The sequence below is a fragment of the Canis lupus genome, chromosome 5, assembly GCF_048164855.1.
Source record: "Canis lupus baileyi chromosome 5, mCanLup2.hap1, whole genome shotgun sequence".
Taxonomy (NCBI): Eukaryota; Metazoa; Chordata; class Mammalia; order Carnivora; family Canidae; genus Canis; species Canis lupus.
In genome coordinates, this window is record NC_132842.1 from 29,969,394 (window position 1) to 29,986,627 (window position 17,234).

Here is a 17,234-nt window from a genome sequence, read left to right on the forward strand (position 1 = left end):
CAAAGCTCTTAGCTCATCTGTGGACTGAACATTGCTATTTCCGTTTGCTGTGGTGATACTACTAAATACTGTATTTTCTTTGAAAAGTGTCACACACACACACACACCCTCAGGAGGAAGTGGGGTGTGGTATCAGAGCAGCACTGGGAAGGCAGAGGTGTTTTGCTACTGATGTACTCAAGAGTGAAAGCCTCTGTTGCCATTTCTTGTTTTTTTCTGTCTCTAATGCAAAATCCACGTTGACTGGCCATTTCACTTTACTAACATGATAAAAGGGCAAGGGAGTAGAGTTCAGGCTCTCAAAACCTCCTTCTTGTGTCCAGCGTGGTGCTTTGTATATAGCAGGTAGGTTAAGCAGATGCTTACTGGGCAATGGCAAAAGGTTGATGTGCATGTTGCTTCTTTCCTTAACCAGTAGTTTAGGTATATAACATAGTTCATTGAGCAAGTTATCATCATTGGTAACTCATTTTCATCGAGGAGATTTCTTTTTTTTTAGATTTTATTTATTAATTCATCAGAGACAGAGACAGAGAGAGGCAGAGACACAGGCAGAGGGAGAAGAGGCTCCATGCAGGAAGCCTGATGTGAGACTTGATTCTGGGACTCCAGGATCACGGCCTGGGCCAAAGGCAGGCACTAAACTCCTAGCCACCCAGGGAACCCCCCCGCCTTTTTAAGATTTTATTCATTGGGGAGATTTCTAAGGATACTCTAGGAAAGTCTGAAGTGATTCCACCAAACACTATTGTAAGCATTTCCCATAAATTAATTAATTTAATCCCCATGACAACTCTATGAAATAGATCAATTATTTTCCTTATGTTACGGATATGGAAACATAGACACAAAGAAATGGGGTCATTTGTCTCATACTATGCAATTGTAAAAGCTGGCTTTTATTCCATGCCAGTGTCATTTGCACATCTGTGAGTTCATCCATGTGTCTCCCTCTTCTTTGTCTACTGCCCTGCAAAGGCTGGAGGAAAGTGGACTGTGTGTCCAGGGACTTCAGCTTCACCTTCTCAGTCAAGGTGCTCATTGACCAGAGTGCCCTGGGCCCTGGCTCTGATTGAGGCAGTTGCTTTTCTTCACTGAATATCTAACTGCCAGAAAGAACTCTTACTCTTGTGCAGTAGGAAGATTTCAAAGCATCCTGTGTCTCATGAGAGTCCTGGGTTGACAAGAAGGTGGAATCACAGAGAAAATTGTCTCTTTCCCCCTCAATCTGATTGAGATATAAATGACAACTTAAAATTAGACATACTTAAGGTATATAACTTGGTGATTTGACGTACCTATATATTGTGAAATATGAGCACTATCAAGCTAATTAACATATCCACTTCATAGTTACTTTGTGAGTGTGTGTGTGTGTGTGTGTGTGTGTGTGTGGTGAAGATCATCTTTTGACACAGGGACAGAGCCTTAAATTAAATTTGCTTCCTACCTGAGGCAGCATCTTTGGACTCAGTAAGAGATTACCCTAACCGAGGTTAGAAAATGGTGCCAAGGAGACCAAGTCCCTCCCAACTTTATGTAAAGCAGCTTTGTTCTAGACCCTGGCCACGTAAATCCCCACTCATCCCAACCTGCCATCTCTAATATCATGAATGACAGAAGCAGGGAGGTGAGATAGCATACACTGGTGACGTCCTGGAGATGTTACCCAGTTCAGCAGCATTGACTTCACTTCCACACAAGAGCTTTTGTTATTCCAGGAAACTTAAACTCCAATTATATTAGCCACTTTTTCATAGCGATGGGGTAGAAAGATCATTAAACCACAGGTACTGACAAAGAGGAACATTATTTTAGTACCTAAGGTAATTAAGCAAGTACGCAGCATGGAGGCTGCTGAGAAAGCCCATGCGGATGCTCGTAATAGTCCTTTCTAATTAGGGGCTGGTAAAGCAGATGGAAACCACTCTGTGGGGAAATCTCCATGCTTTCACTTCCTTCCTGACCTAACCTTAAAAGGCATTTTCTAACAAGAAATAATGAACTAGTTTGGGTGGAGATGTTTAGCAACATCCAAGGCTGGAATCCAGGCTCCGCTCTGTGCTAGCTTTCTGAGTAGCTCTCAGCAAGCTACTTACCCACTCAAGCCTCAGGCTTCTTATCTGTAGACTGGAGCTAATTACACCCACCTCGTGGACTTAGAAGACTGAATAATATAAACTATGTAGAGCTCTTTACATACATGTGAATTGTAGAGGACCCAATAAATAACCTCTCGAGGCTACGCTTATAACAAATGGAGAGATATTGGAAGTCAGAGATGGAAAAAAGTCAGCTTGAGGCTGGATTGATGGATATGGCTAAAGTGTTCAAGCAAATAGGCTGGTTTTGTTCACAGTGTCTTAGGCAATGCTGGACAATGGCCGGCCTCCCAGGACTGAGGTGAGTGGGCCCCACCCTGCTTATGGCAGAGAAGAGTGGAGAAACATGCTCCCTGAAAGTCAGCAAATTCTACCCAAAAGAAAGGAGAGGCTAGGCTGGGCAGGTACAATTTATTCTCCTAAAACTTACCCATCAGATAAATCACTCCTCTTTCTGTGGGGAGCAGGGAAGGATTTCTAAATGAGGCAGTACATGAAGGAGGTCCCCAAAAAAATGAGAAGGATTGAGAGACAGCAGTTGTGCTGGAGAGGGTGGAGAGGACAGAGCATTCCAAACAGAGGGACTGGTGTACACAGCCACCAAGATGGATGGTCAAGAGGTCCCCAGCAAATAGAGAAGTCAAGATACGCTAAGAGGCATGCTATGTGGGGAGGACAAGTTGGAGCCAACATAGGAGGCTCTGAAATAACAGATTAAGAAGTCATGATTTAATTCAGCAAGTACCAGGATAGTGTTCTTGAATACTGGTGTAACTTGATCAGAGCTATGCTTTAGTGGACTGTCTGTTCATATCACACATTAAAATTAGTGTCAGAATAGGAACAATGTCATTCCAGGTGTTTTGTTTTCTATATTTCAATATTTATTTTGCTTCTATATTATTTTTGGTTATATTAGTTATATCTGCTGGGATGGCATAACAAAATGCCACAGAGTGGGAGGCTCTCCTAGTTCTGGAGGCCGAATATCTAAGATTAAGGTTGGTTTCTGGTAAGATCTGTCTTCCTGCATGTTGTGGCACCTTCCCACTGTGTCCTCACATCATGAACAGAGAGAAATCACTGGTGTCTCTTCCTCTTCTTATAAGGAGACTATCCTATTGGATTAAGGTCCCACCCTAAGGACCTCATTGAACCTTAGTTACCTCCTAAAGATCCTATCTCCAAATATAGTCACACAGGGGCTTAGAGTCTTAGTGTGTGAATTTGTGGGGGACACAGTTCTGACCCTAACAGTTGGTAGAGGGATGTCTTGTTAATGTTTTCAGGTAGGAGGACAGTACTAGCTCTGTCAACAAATCCCCTTTCTCATTCTTTCTAACAGCTGGTTCAATGTTAGGCTTAGATTCTTCGGTCATTGTAGCACATACTGTAGGAGGGATTTTTTTTTTAATTTTTTTAAACATTTTTATTCATTTATGACAGTCACAGAGAGAGAGAGAGGCAGGGACATAGGCAGAGGGAGAAGCAGGCTCCATGCACCGAGAGCCCGACGTGGGATTCGATCCTGGGTCTCCAGGATCGCGCCCTGGGCCAAAGGCAGGCGCCAAACCGCTGCGCCACCCAGGGATCCCTGTAGGAGGGATTTTTTAAAAAATATTATCTTCAGGTCATGCTTATTATGTTAATTCATCTTTAAGACCATATTTTTGGACAAAAGGCTAATATTTAATCTGATGCTTTTTATTATACTACTTTGTAGAACAGTAAAACACTTTTCATTCTATCGTTCACTATTTGCCATCTTTCTTCTCTGCCCACTGCAAGGCAAGTTATGCTTAATTTATAGGTTATTTTCTACAACAGTCACTTTTACCCAAGAAACATTTCTATCTGTAAAGAAATGCAAATGCTACAGATGTCACTTAATTTGCCTGCATTTGCCTGATGTTTGACTTCTCAAACTTTAGCAGAGCTGACCCAGTTGGATACCACTGAATGCTTTTTGTCTCATTCCCAGGTTGACTGCTGATTCATTCGTGTTCTCTCTTCTACACGTTCGAGGTGTTGATATTTCTGTAAGACCCTCCCTCTGTCACTGAGAAACCTCCTGCTAAATTATCACAATACAAATGCTGTCCACACTTTTGTTTTTAAATAAAGAAGTATGCTCATTCTTACTTCACTTGCTGCGGAGAAAGAGAAGTCTTGGTATTTTTTTTTTAGCCGATGAGAGTTTATAGAACTTGTGTTGCTTTCTATTTCTATGGAACTTCTCTTCTTCAGCTTTTGTTATGTGGTGGCAATCCTGAACATTACTGTGAAAGCATTTGGCAGATTTGAATTGTGGTAGGTGAGTCAGTCTGGGTAAGTGGGTGAGTCAGCACCAAGGGAGTCAAGATCAGAATTCTCAGTACAGCACTTAATGGTGTATGACCTTAAACATGCTGCTGAGCAATTAAACTTGGCCATCTACCCGCATCATAGCTACTTGCTAAAGACAAATGAGATCACACTTAAAGGTGAAAACATTGAGTCATAAGAGTAAAGATTCTCTGCAAATTTAAAGTATGTATTATGATGATATTTTGCAGCTGAGGTAGCAAAAGCAAAGATTGGATGGGCATACTGACAGTTCATCATGATAAGTGCCAGCATCGAGATGACTCTATCAGAGAGTAATAAGTGCTCTAGGAGAGATACATGTGGGGTTTTATGGGAGCTCAGTGGCAGAGCACAGAGGGAGGCCACATAATTCACTCCAGATATGCTCCTAAAAGACTATTTCTACTCTCTTCCTGCCCTTTTTTGGTACAAACTAATAAAGTCAGTAAAGTCCATTGGAAAATAAATCAGGGTTGCAGTAATAATAATAACCAACATTTTTGAGTTTACTGTGTGCCAACCCCGTTCTAAGCACCTCCATGTATTTGCCCATTCCATCCGCATAGCCCTTCAAGACAAGTAATGGCATTATTACCACTTTCCAAATGAAAAAATAAGTTTGGGAGGCTAAATAATTCCTGCATTTGAGTTCATAATGGCCTCCATTCTTTGTCTATAACAACGCCTGGAGCATTTCCCCTGTAGTGACTTCCTTTACTACTGCCTGCTGCCTAATTGGACCACAGTATACCGTTGCAGGTAAAAGAAATGCATGAAGTTTTATTAAGAGATCATTTCAGAAGCATTGCTTTTGAAAATTAAGTTCCTTAGCTAAAATGCATTGAGCATCTACTACGTATCAGAGGGATTAGCCCTGGAGATGCATGGATGATGAAGGTTTGGTCCCTGCTCTCAGAGCTCACAGCCTTATTTAGAAAGACCAATATGAAGAACTACATCTAATAAAGTATTAAGGGGAAGTCTGGCTGTGTAAGTGCCAGCACCAGATCTCCTCCACATGCCCATGAAGCTGAGTAAAGTGTCCCAAGGGATGTGTTAATAAAAAAAAAAAAAAAAAAAAACTCGCTATCACAACTCGGGTCTAGTAAGTAAGGCACCCACATGTACTCACTCTGGAGGGATTTTGCTAGATACATTGCAGAAGAAATCAGAGGAAGTTCTATAGTCCCTCTGAGTCACATCCCTCTTCTGAGTATCTGTGGTACCTCAAGAATTAATCAGGAGAAATCCTGGTGGGGCTCTGCTGTGCCCTCAGGTTTGGATGCCAAGAGCAAAAGACAAAGAGAATGTGAGTGGCAGGATCTCCCCCAATCAGAAATGGGAAATGACAAGCCATGGCAAATAAATATGGCAGGTGCTGTCTCAAAGCCATGCCCAGAAAGCTGTGGGGGACCTGGAGGGCTGAGGGAGGATGCTGAAGGAAGGATGTTGGAGGTGGAGGGAAGAAAGACTTTATAGAGGAGGTAGGGACTGAGCAGGAACTTGAAAGATGAGGAAGTGGGAGTGGGGTGCAGATAGAGGATGGAGTGAGATAGGAGGGCGTTCCAGAGAGAGGGAACAGTATTACTAAAAGCCCAGAGCTGTGAAACAGCTTGTCACTTTGGAGAAACTGCAGTAGTTCTGCACGGTCCTACATCAGATCCTTTGGGCTGCAGCATGGAGATCTGACTGGGAGTGAGAGGTGCCAGGACTGGGTAGAGTGACAGGTAAGCTGCGGCGATGCGGAGTCAAGTTAGGCGAGTGGAGCAGAGAGGGAAGTGGGGAGGAAGGAAGCAAATTGTCTCTGGCACAGGAGGGGAAAGGTGACATCTGCGTGCTGAGCTGAGAGCCATGGTACCAGCTTCTGAGCTGGTGACCTAGAAGGGGCAGATTCGAAAGGCAGGACAGTGAGTTCTGCTTGGACCCGACAGGGTGAGGCTCCTCGGGAGCTGATCAGGAGAGAATTGAATGTGTAATTGTGTTGCTCAGAGGGGAGGTCTATAGAGGGACCTGACCACTGCACTATCCAGAACGGCCTGGCCAGTCAGTCCTATACACACCTTATTTGTTGTAAAGGGTGAGGCCACCATGAATGGCAAGCAAAGAGGAGATTTATGAAATTTGCATTCCACAGACAGAGAGGGGGAGGTATCCCTGATAGATGCTATTACAGTGCATGTATTATTGTAGACAGCAATTCCCCTTTCTATTTTAGTACCCAGGGAAATCCCCCTTCTCCCTTACCATCAAGCTCTGAGCACTGAAGGCCAGCCCACCCAAATATTGCATGTTAATACCACCCTTATAGGCCCTCAACATATGTATACATGTATACGTCCACATAGCTGTGTGTGTTCAACAGGATTGTGGACGTTTACGCTCACAACAACATCGTATCACAGTGTATGATTCGTGTTGTCCTTGCCGGTGTTAGGTGAGAGCATTTCAAAAATATTTGCTAACTGCGCCAGTAAAAAATATTATTGTGTTTTATATTTTAAATAATTTACCTCTTTTTTTATTATTATAGTTTAAATCAAGAGCTGGGTATTAATGGATCCCCAAGGAAAATGCATTATCAAATTCTAATGTTATTTTTCTCTCAGCTATTTTGCTCCAAAATGCAGAAATTTTCACAAGAGCTTAAATAGCAGAGTAAAAGCTATTTATATTTTTGAGGCTCTGACATTTTCCCTTCAGTAAATTGAAGCTTCTCTTGATAACTTTAGATTTTAATTTCATATTTTATTATATGAATTCCCAGTTTCCTACTTTGTATTCTTTCATCTTTACCTTATATGCATTTTATCTATATAACCTCTGAATTTATAGTCCATGTCTTGAAATGCCAATAGCATATCTTAAAATTTTGGTCTTTAAATGATCATATGGTAAAAATGATGGTTTTACTGATGGTTACTGATAATTCTATGAATTTACATCTAGATTTCTGGGATCACTACCACAATCAGGCTATAGTGCAGTTTCATCTTCCCCCCTAAACTTATTTATGCTGTATCCTTATTACACCCTGTCCACTGCCCAAACTACTGCTAACCACGTTTTTGTCATACAGTTTTGTCTTTTCAAGGATGTCATATAAATGCAACTAGGTATCTTGTTTTATTAATTTTTTAAAGATATATTTACTTATGAGAGAGAGAGAAAGCACAAGGTGGGGAGAGGTAGAGAGAGCGGGAGAGAGTCTCAAGCAGACTCCGCACTGAATGCAGAGCCTGATATGGGGCTCAGCCCCATGACCCTGAGATCACAACCTGAGCTAAAAGCAAGAGTTAAGTGCTTAAGCAACTGAACCACCCAGGTGCTCCATATCCTATTTTAATTTGCATTTCCTAAATTGCTCCACAAGGTTGAACATTTTCCCACATACCTAGTTATTTTTAAAAAATATTTAGTATAACTTGTGTCATTGCCACTTAATTACTTGGGTCATAGGCAGCTTTTGTTTTTGATTGCTTTTACAACTTTGTGTATGCTTATTATGTAAGAATGATACTTAGCTATTGTCCATTGTACTTACCATAGATTTTTTCCCTGTTAAGGCTTTGCCTTTATGTTTTATTACTTTCTTTAAATGTATAAGACTTACAAATAGTAATACCACTTGATCTAGTAATACTGAATACTCTAGTGATCCATTCTGATGCAATATTCCTAAATTTAAAAAAATTTGAAAAAAGGTGCTAATCATAGCACCTTTTCCATATTTGTATTATGGAAAATCTGGAAACAGTCCAAATATGTAACTATAAGACTTTAATAAAGCAGATCATGGAGCTGCCCCTCATTAGAATATCATGTAAGAATTAAAAAGATGCTTACAAAGATGACATACTAATGGACAATTTTTATGATAAAATGTTAAATTAAAAAGCCAATTATAATCTCATAAACACTGTATGAGCATAGCATCTAGGACAAACCCACAAAACCTGTAAATTTTAAAATACTAGAAAAAAAATACTAGAGAAAATGCCTTGAAACAGTAATAGAGATTTGCTTCTGCTGGTGGAAGGAACTATGAAGAGATTTTTTTAACCAATGTTCTGTATTTTCTTTATTTTTCATAGTGATCACATTGCAGTCTATACAGGAGGGGGAAAATGTTCTGAGTAACTCAGGAATCAAATGCTTCCTTTTGACCTAAAAATGCACCCCTGAGCAAACAACATGTTAGGTTCAGCTCACAGATGACAATTCTGTCTTCTAGATGTCAAAATGTCAGATCACGTCACCGTGACTAGACCTTTAAAAAGAGAGGCAGTGGCTTGGCTATCCAACAGATGCATGCATTGGGTAATCTGCCAAAATGTTGATGTGTGAGGGGCTGGGGCAAGCGAATCTGGACGGCTAGTGGGGTAGGAAGTCAGCTAATATCTAAGCAAGGCATGCAGGAGGAGGGGGGCTTCCACTATGACTCTCTCCCATACCGTACCAGAACCCTGGTCACTCTAGAGGTTTCCGTCTACTCCCCAGACAGACTTTCCCAGGTGCACGTTGAGCTGCTGCTGCTAATTCTGAACCCTGCCTGGAAATAGCAGAATGACACATCCGTCACAAAAGGTCACAGTGCTTGTAACTCACGCTTTATGAGTCAATGATCCTTCCAGGCTCAAATCTGAATTAATTACTTACCTTTCCTTGCATTGAGGAAATCTTCAGAGCATCCACACATGGTAAACACTCTCATAAATGAGGATAGTTCTTGGTGATCTTTCCAGATTAGTGCAGAAATATAGGCTTGTCCAGGAGACCTACGTGACCCTGGAAAGGCGGTTCTCTAGGAAATTTTCTCCAGAGAGCTCTCAGTCATTAGCCTGAGAATCCTAAAACTAGGAGGATAATGGGGGCCCCTACAGACACATCTAGAAGTCATGTAACAACTGTTTCAACTGTGTGACTTATACAGAATGTGTTTCAGAGACTAAGAACACCCGGAAAATATGATTGTATAACCATCTCCTTTAATTAAACCTGCTAAACTGTGGGAAATTGAGACTTCCTTAGAATCTGTGAAGTTAATAGCAGTTGTTAAGAGCCCCTAATCTGTCTCGATGGGTTCAAAAAATACCCAAAGACCATGAGCATTTCAGAGAATTAGCGGTCTTTAATGGCTCTGCTGGATTTGAGATTACCGGCCCCAGATTTCTAGTTATGCATTGGTGCTCACGTATGGGCTCTTATTATTCTGAGGAGTTGTCTTTCTTTAACAAATGTAGAAAGGACAGCTCATACTTTGTTCTTCTTGTCTTTGGCTTACTTAAGAGAGTGAGGAAAATTAGGGAGGAGAAAACAGTTCAAAACGAATCAGAAGAAGCAAAGAAGTAACTTTTTTCACTGGATACCAGATGATAGTTTCAGATTAATGGAACTTCATGGTAAAGTAGGTTTAAAAAAAAAATAAGTGGGGATGGGGGGGTGGTTAGTTGAGGTAAGTGGCCAAACAGCGACAAGGAAGGAATTGTAGATGAAGAATCAGACTGGAATCCTGGAATTTGTTAGCCAATCTGATGATGGTTTTCACCTATATATCTAAGTATGTATAATGACTGGTAATTTGGCTTCTGTGAAGTACTTTACTTATTCTTAGATGATGGAGCATTATTTTATGGTGAGCAATGATTTTTTATGTAGTTTATAATGTTCAAAGGCTTATTATAGGTATAGGTATACATATGTGCCTATGTATATATATATACACACACACACACATATGTGACTGTGAAGAAAGTAGACCTTTCTGAAATGTCTGAAGTAAACAGTTCAGCTGCTAAATGCTCAGAGCCAACTGCGTCACTCACATAAATAGCCCATGTAAGAATCTTGTGGTGTCATATTTAACTGTTGTGACTAAAATAGACTTACCCTTTCTAAACTCATTTTCTTGTTATTGTGTATTATTTCTTGGGTACCTACTCGAATAATAGATGTTGGAAATTTTTTGCCCCTCTCTCTCTAACTATTAAATGTAATTCCATTAAATTAAGAGTAGAATTATAGTTCTAACTGATGAGGTTGAATAATAGAGACGTCCAGAAAGGCTCTTTCCTTGGCAAGTTAGTCTGTGGTTTGGGGTGAGCCCAGTAATGTCCTTTGCAGAAGGGGAAATAAAAGCATTTGTTCAAATGGATAGTTGAACCATTTGAGCCTCTGGGCTGCTGGTGATAAAGCTCTGGTTAAGTGAGAATGGGATACCAAAAATAATTTATTTTATAGCATTTGTCTTTGGTCACTTTGCAGGGAGCAACCACCATGTCACCATTTCTTCGAATTGGTTTGTCCAACTTTGACTGTGGATCCTGCCAGTCATGTCAAGGAGAGGCTGTTAACCCTTACTGCGCTGTGCTTGTCAAAGAATACGTTGAATCGGGTAAGCTTGAGTGGGTATTCGAGGTGGTGGGGGAAGAGGAAGGTCCTGCTGTGAACTATGAGGCAAGTCCTTCCAGGAACTTCAGAGTCGTCTGGTTCAACCTAATTTTACAAATAGGACTGATGCCCAGCCAAGCCAAGTACTTCCTCAAGGGCATATGAGACAGTGACAGACTCGGAAGGAAACCCAAGTCTCCTACCTCACGTTCCATTTTCCTGAGCTATTTTTCAATATAAGCAAAAGGAACAAAGGGAAGGAGAAATGGGTTGAGGACATGATGTGAGGAGTTAATGGGACTGATAAAATCTACTGGTAAGCTCAAGTAGAACATGGGCTCCATATTGTTAACCTGAGGTGTTTCCAGTGCTTATCGATAAAGTCTTCATAATCTTACAATTAACCCTAAAGACAGCTTATTTCTTCTTTAGGCTAAAATTAGATGAATGTTAAAACAATATGTAATTAGCCATTAGAATCCAAATTTCAGAAAACTTACTTATGTATTTATCAAGACCCTGGATGAGTGAAAGAATAGTCATGTTTTGTCAACTGTAGCTATTTAAAGGCAGTTCATGGTGACAGGGAAAGTGTGACAGATCCCCAAATTCCTTTTCTGGGTTTAGATCATTCAGTTAAAATAATCCTATTCTGCTTGGAGTCTCTCTATGAAGTTTACATCTCAACTTTTTCCCAGTTTCACTACTTTTCTATATTTCCCTACATACCTCTCTTGTTTTAGTAGACATGTTGGAGAGACATGTGATTAACACTGATACAGGTTTGTAGTAACTATAGGAGCCGTTCCAGTTGATTTACACAGAAAGTATTTATGGAGTGCCTAGTGTACAATGGGAGAGGAAAAGTGCACTTTCTTTAGAGTTTCTATTCTAGCAGAGGAAGAGAGGCATGAAACAAACTGGAATATACGGAAATAATGGTAAGTGCTGGGCCGAAAACCAAAGCAGGGCAAAGAGGAGAGAAGGCTTGAGGACAGAGAGGTGTGTGTTATTTCATATAGGGTCATCCTCCAAAGGCCTCTTACGGAGTGGCATTTACAGATGCAGGAAGAACCTGAGTTAGCAGTTGAGAACCTCCAAAGAGGCATTTCCAGCTCCGAATCTGGGGTTTACAAATCCTACCACACTGGCTTTTACTTCCCTTAGAAGACCTGTGCTTTGTGATTGACTCCATTCTTCCAGCCACTGTGAGTGCATCAAAGCTGAGGAGAATGTCTGAATCATCCTGATTTCCTTTCTGCCTGGATTTCTCTCCTGTTCAGTTAAAAGTGAGAATGGCACTTGCTCCCAATCTAAAACGTTTCAAATGTCACAGAAACCTTTGAAGTGTAAAATGTCTGAGTTTTTCAAAGCTGCTTTCGACTTAATGGATCTCCTGGATCCCATTCTCTGTAAACACAGGCCTCACTGACATTTGCCTCCTGAGAGCCTCTTTTTTTAAAAAAAGATTTTATTTATTTATTCATGAGAGAACAGAGAGAGAGAGGCAGAGACACAGGCAAAGAGAGAAGCAGGCTCCATGCAGGGAGCCTGACATGGGACTCGATCCTGGGTCTCCAGGATCACACCCTGGGCTGAAGGCAGGCACTTTAACTGCTGAGTCACTCAGGCGTCCCAGCCTTTTATTATTTTTTTTTTTTTTAATTTCTTCTTCTTTTGGTCTTGCCTTTGAACTTGGTCTGATCAGCTATGTGGATCAAGAGACCTTGTCAGAAAGAAGACTTTGTTTTTCCAAAAGGTTAGCCTGCAGAGTTTGGAGATTTGGGTTTTTGATTTTGTTTTGGTTTTGTTCTGAAAAGAAATCACTCTGCACATTACAATTCAAGTACTACTTCTACAGAATTTATGGTTTTTTCGATTTTTTTAAATTGAGTTATAGTTGACATACAATGTTATATTCATTTCATATGTGACATGACAAATCTATACATTATGCTTTGCTCACCACAAGTATACCTATCATCTGTTACATTGCATCACTATTACAGTACCATCGACTACTTATTCATTCCAGAAGTGGAAGCCTGGACCTCCCACTGCCCTTCACCCATTTTGCCCATCCCCCCACCCCACCCTTCTAGAAACCATCAGTTTGTTCTCTATATAGGTCTAATTCTGTTTTTTGTGTATTTATTCATTTGGTTTTCTTAGATTCCACATATGAGTAAAAACTCATGGAGTATTTGTCTTTCTTAAACTGACATTTCACTTAGCATAAAACCTTCTAGACCATCTATGTTGTTACAAATGACATGATCTCATCCCTTTTATGGCTGTGTAATATTTTGGGGTGTGTGTGTGTATAGATAGATACAGATGTATATATATATATATATATATATATATATATATATATATATATATATATATATATATATATATATAACAAAGGTTGTTTCCACATCTTGGCTATTGTAAATAATGCTGCAATAAATGTAGAAGCGCATGTATCTTTTCAAATTAGTGTTCTTGTTCTCATTGGCTAAATACCCAGCAGTGGAAGAACTAGATCATATGATACTTCTATTTTTAAATTTTGGGAAGCCTCCATACTATTTTCCACAGTGGCCGTACCAACTTTTAAAAATGTATGAGTCTTGGAAGTCTTAGACTGCATTTTCCATAATAAATCAACAGAACACGGACAAACAGGGCAGAGTGCTGTCAGTCTGGCAGCTTTGGGAAATGATAAAACTCACTGCAAGTAGAGAGGATCATGAGTTCCAGTCTTCTTTTAAGGTGGTTACAAACCTAGTGAATGAGAGGGTGAGAAGAGGCTTACTGCAGGCATGTCAGTCTCTTGCAGAGTAGTGGAGAAAGGTTACAGTTATAAGAAACTCCTGTTTACTTCCTGTCTGTGGAAGTAAAATGTTACTACGGTTGTTAGAATTGCTGTTGGCATTTTTTAAAAGTCCAGTTTCCAGCTAAAAATTTTTTTAAGCAAGCCATAAAAACTTTCTCCTCCCTCTTCCACCCTTAACATTGTTAGAGTTTATCCCTTTAATAACCAGGTTTATCTAAAATTCGAAGTTTCTGTTTATCCAAGTGCTTATATACCTCCCAAATGACAATTTAGCAAATCGTAGGTGCGTGTTCTGCTTTGGCATTGTGCATCAGGGAGAAGGGGCCATCAGGAGTTGGAACTGCTTTGTTTCCATGCTTAAATGGATTTTTCCCTTTTGCTTTACCAACATCCCTGAATTGCTAAATCTGCCACTTAGTGTGCTTATTATCACAAGAAACCAACACTCAAATACAGCTGCAGTTTGCTGCTCCTGAAATGATTAAAGAATAAATATTACAGAAAATCCAGTGGGGATGAAAGCTCTGCCAACACCACTTAATTCCATTAGCAAATTCTTTTCCAATCACTTGGTGGTTCGGAAGAGGTTTTCCTTACACTTTATCACCCTGACCAGACTTCTGGATCCCCTGCCTGCCTGCCTTTCCTCACTTGTAGGTCTTTAGCCTGCTTCTCTGATCCCATGGATTAAGATCACTCTTTTTAGTTGTTACTTGTTAGTTTTTGTGTAGGGTGCATGGTGCATGTAAAAATATATCCTCACTTGAGATTTAGAGAAAGAAATAATGGCTTATTATGTTTTAAAGGATTTTACCTCACAGTGCATTTATTTATGTCAAATGGAAAATAAATTTAATGTCTTTTTAAAGGAGCATTCACTATAAGCCTTAAATTATGCTACAGAGTCTTTCCGATGAACACACAGTAGTAGTCTATCAAGTTTTTTTTAACCAGATGACAGTGAAATTAGTTATGTGTCCACCCTTTGTAGATCATCAAAGGAAGATCCCCAAAGGCAAAAAAGTGTATGATATGTAAAGAATGGGACTTAGTCACTCTGCCCTCCCAAATATAGCAGCTAGGCCCTGATGTCTTTCTATTTGCTCCAAGTGAAGCAACTAACTGTTGAATAGGAAAAGAACATTGCCCGTCCAAGACATTATCATATTTTTGTTACTTAAACTAAGAGATTGACTTCTAAGTTTCAATATATCACCTTGCATGTAGACCTCAGGACTATCTCATCCCCTCCTATATTGTCTCTAATTGTTTTACATGTTTGTTTTGTTTTTGTTTTTTTTTTTTTGACTTTCCAATGGAATTATATATCCTAGAGAACAGAGGGAGCAGGTGCCGCTGTCAAGTCTAATTATTTTCCTGATTTGGCTAAAGGAATAATGAGAACATATCTTTCTGTTCCTAGAGAATGGGCAGATGTATATCCAGAAGAAACCAACTATGTACCCACCCTGGGACAGCACTTTTGATGCTCACATCAACAAGGGAAGAGTAATGCAGATCATTGTGAAGGGCAAGAACGTGGACCTGATATCTGAAACTACTGTGGAGCTCTCCTCTCTGGCAGAGCGATGTCGGAAGAACAATGGGAAGGCAGAGATATGGGTAAATATCCAGCCTGTGAGCTTCTTTTAAAGTGTTCACACTATTAAGTGGTAAGCACCAGGCTCACTGAAGACTAATGCACAGTTTCAGTGTCATCCTGAAATTATGACACACCAGTCATGGGTAAACAGATTCCCTACCACTTACTCACTGATGACTTGATAATGACAATGACCATCCATTGTAGACTATAGACATATTCAAATATCTTGATTCCTGTGAAAGGTGAAGGAGGTCTCTTAGGCTCTGAAGAACTATTATTGATTTATAAGTATAAAAGTAAGCTCAGAAATATCACAAATTCCCCTTAACTTGGGAACCTAATTGTTGTCTATTTGTTGAGATACAGTATCTATGTGATCTCTTGATAAGATAGATTAGATAAGGTGATAGATATGAGAGAGGACCAGCTACATCCACGTGAGGCTTGGTCTTCTCCCTCCATACTTTGCCAAGCCCTATTAATTTTTTTAGCCATAATGTATTCACTTAGCTCCCTTTGTACTAAGCAGTACACCATACACAATCTGTGTTGCCACAGTTTTTGAAAACTTAGGTTATAACTGTTTGGGTAGTGAATGTTTAGAAATGTTAAAGAGTGAGATAAAAGCATAAAAAATTCTCATGAAAACTTCTGGGATCCACAAAATGAAAAACAAAACAGTAACAAACACCAGTAAAAACTGTTTTTTAAATGATCTAACACCCAGAAAATGTTTTCAAATGCTTTATCATCTATGCAAAAGGGAAGAATTTTACCTTTTTCCATCTTATTTCCTGTAACTCAGATTTTTAAGAAGTCCACCCTGAAGATTTTGTAATTGCTTGTTTCAAAATGTGAATAATAAAAAGCTAACAATTAGATTTTGGGGTCATTTTTCTATTTTTGACCTCAGGGAAAAAAATCAGTACTTTTTAGGGGAATATGTATTTTTATACATCTTTGTTGGTGACACTAAAGTAATCTTTGAAGGTAAACATATACTAAGATTTTTTTTTTTAAGTTCTCATGCTTAGATATGTTGGAAAATGTAGTCCAGCAATATCTGGGGAGCACTTCTGTGTCCACTTGGAGAAACAATCATGGAAACAGATCTTATCTTGGGGGCACTGCTTAGGTAGGTAAAAAAGGCTAAAGAACTAGATAATGTCACAGGTGTGCCACTTAGTGTGAAAAGGTTTACACAAGACAGGGAGTGTGAGACTTCAGTCTGTTTGGGGCCTGAGTTGCTACAGCACTTAGCTCAGCTAGGAGTAGAGATTAATTAGATGAAATGTTCCCTGGTTTTCCATTCATCCTCATTTATTTTCTGTTTTCTGCCTCATTTTTTTAAAAAGGGTCATCAAATCCCTAATTTTTAAAAGCAGCATCCTATTTGGGGTGGCTGGCTGGCTCAGTCTGTAGAGCATGTGACTGTGGATCTTGGGATTGTGAGTTCGAGCCCCACATGTGTGTAGAGATACTTAAAAATAAGACCTTTTTTTTAAAAAAAAAAGTTTTTTGTATTCATTAGAGACATAGAGAGAGAGGTAGAGGCATAGGCAGAGGGAGGAGCAGGCTCCATGCAGGGAGCCTGATGCGAAATTCAATCCTGGAACCTGGGAATCTCACCCTGAGCTGAAGGCAGCTGCTCAACCACTGAGCCACCCAGGTGTCCCAAAAATAAGACCTTTAAAAACAACAACAACAACAACAACCAAAAGCAGCATGCTATTTAATTTCCTTCTCAGTTAACAAAAGGATAACTAATTTTTAAGTGATTTGTTTAGGCTTTGCTGTTGAATAGGTTGCTTTTCTATTTATCTCTCTAAAAGTTGTATCTGATTTTTTGTTAGGCTTCTTCTGATTTTATTCCTGTCAGAGTTTTCACTTTTTTTTTTTTTTTGCATTCTAGGATTATTTAGACATAAGCACTTGGTGGTCTACAGATCCTCATTTAACTTAAGCAAAC

General features: G+C 39.8%; 1 protein-coding gene and 1 long non-coding RNA gene across 11 annotated transcripts in view; one reads left to right on the forward strand and one right to left on the reverse strand.

Moving 5' to 3' along the window:
* The window catches only part of PRKCQ (protein kinase C theta), a 173,532-nt gene that overhangs the window by 39,938 nt on the left and 116,360 nt on the right, over positions 1-17,234 (forward strand). For 3 of the 4 annotated variants that reach the window (XM_072825893.1, XM_072825894.1, XM_072825896.1), the window contains 2 exons: positions 10,710-10,839; positions 15,083-15,282. In XM_072825893.1, coding sequence (XP_072681994.1) covers positions 10,722-10,839; positions 15,083-15,282 — 318 coding nt within the window. In that variant the 5' untranslated portion in view covers positions 10,710-10,721. Of the gene's footprint in view, positions 1-6,158; positions 6,176-10,709; positions 10,840-15,082; positions 15,283-17,234 lie in introns of those variants that run through there. The other variant, XM_072825895.1, reaches the window with a different exon arrangement.
* The window catches only part of LOC140633411 (uncharacterized), a 62,955-nt gene that overhangs the window by 29,101 nt on the left and 16,620 nt on the right, over positions 1-17,234 (reverse strand). For 5 of the 7 annotated variants that reach the window (XR_012031028.1, XR_012031023.1, XR_012031025.1 and 2 more), the window contains one exon: positions 13,556-13,607. This is a non-coding gene — a long non-coding RNA (uncharacterized lncRNA). Of the gene's footprint in view, positions 1-13,555; positions 13,608-15,429; positions 15,499-17,234 lie in introns of all 7 variants that reach the window. The other 2 variants (XR_012031027.1, XR_012031024.1) reach the window with 1 other exon arrangement.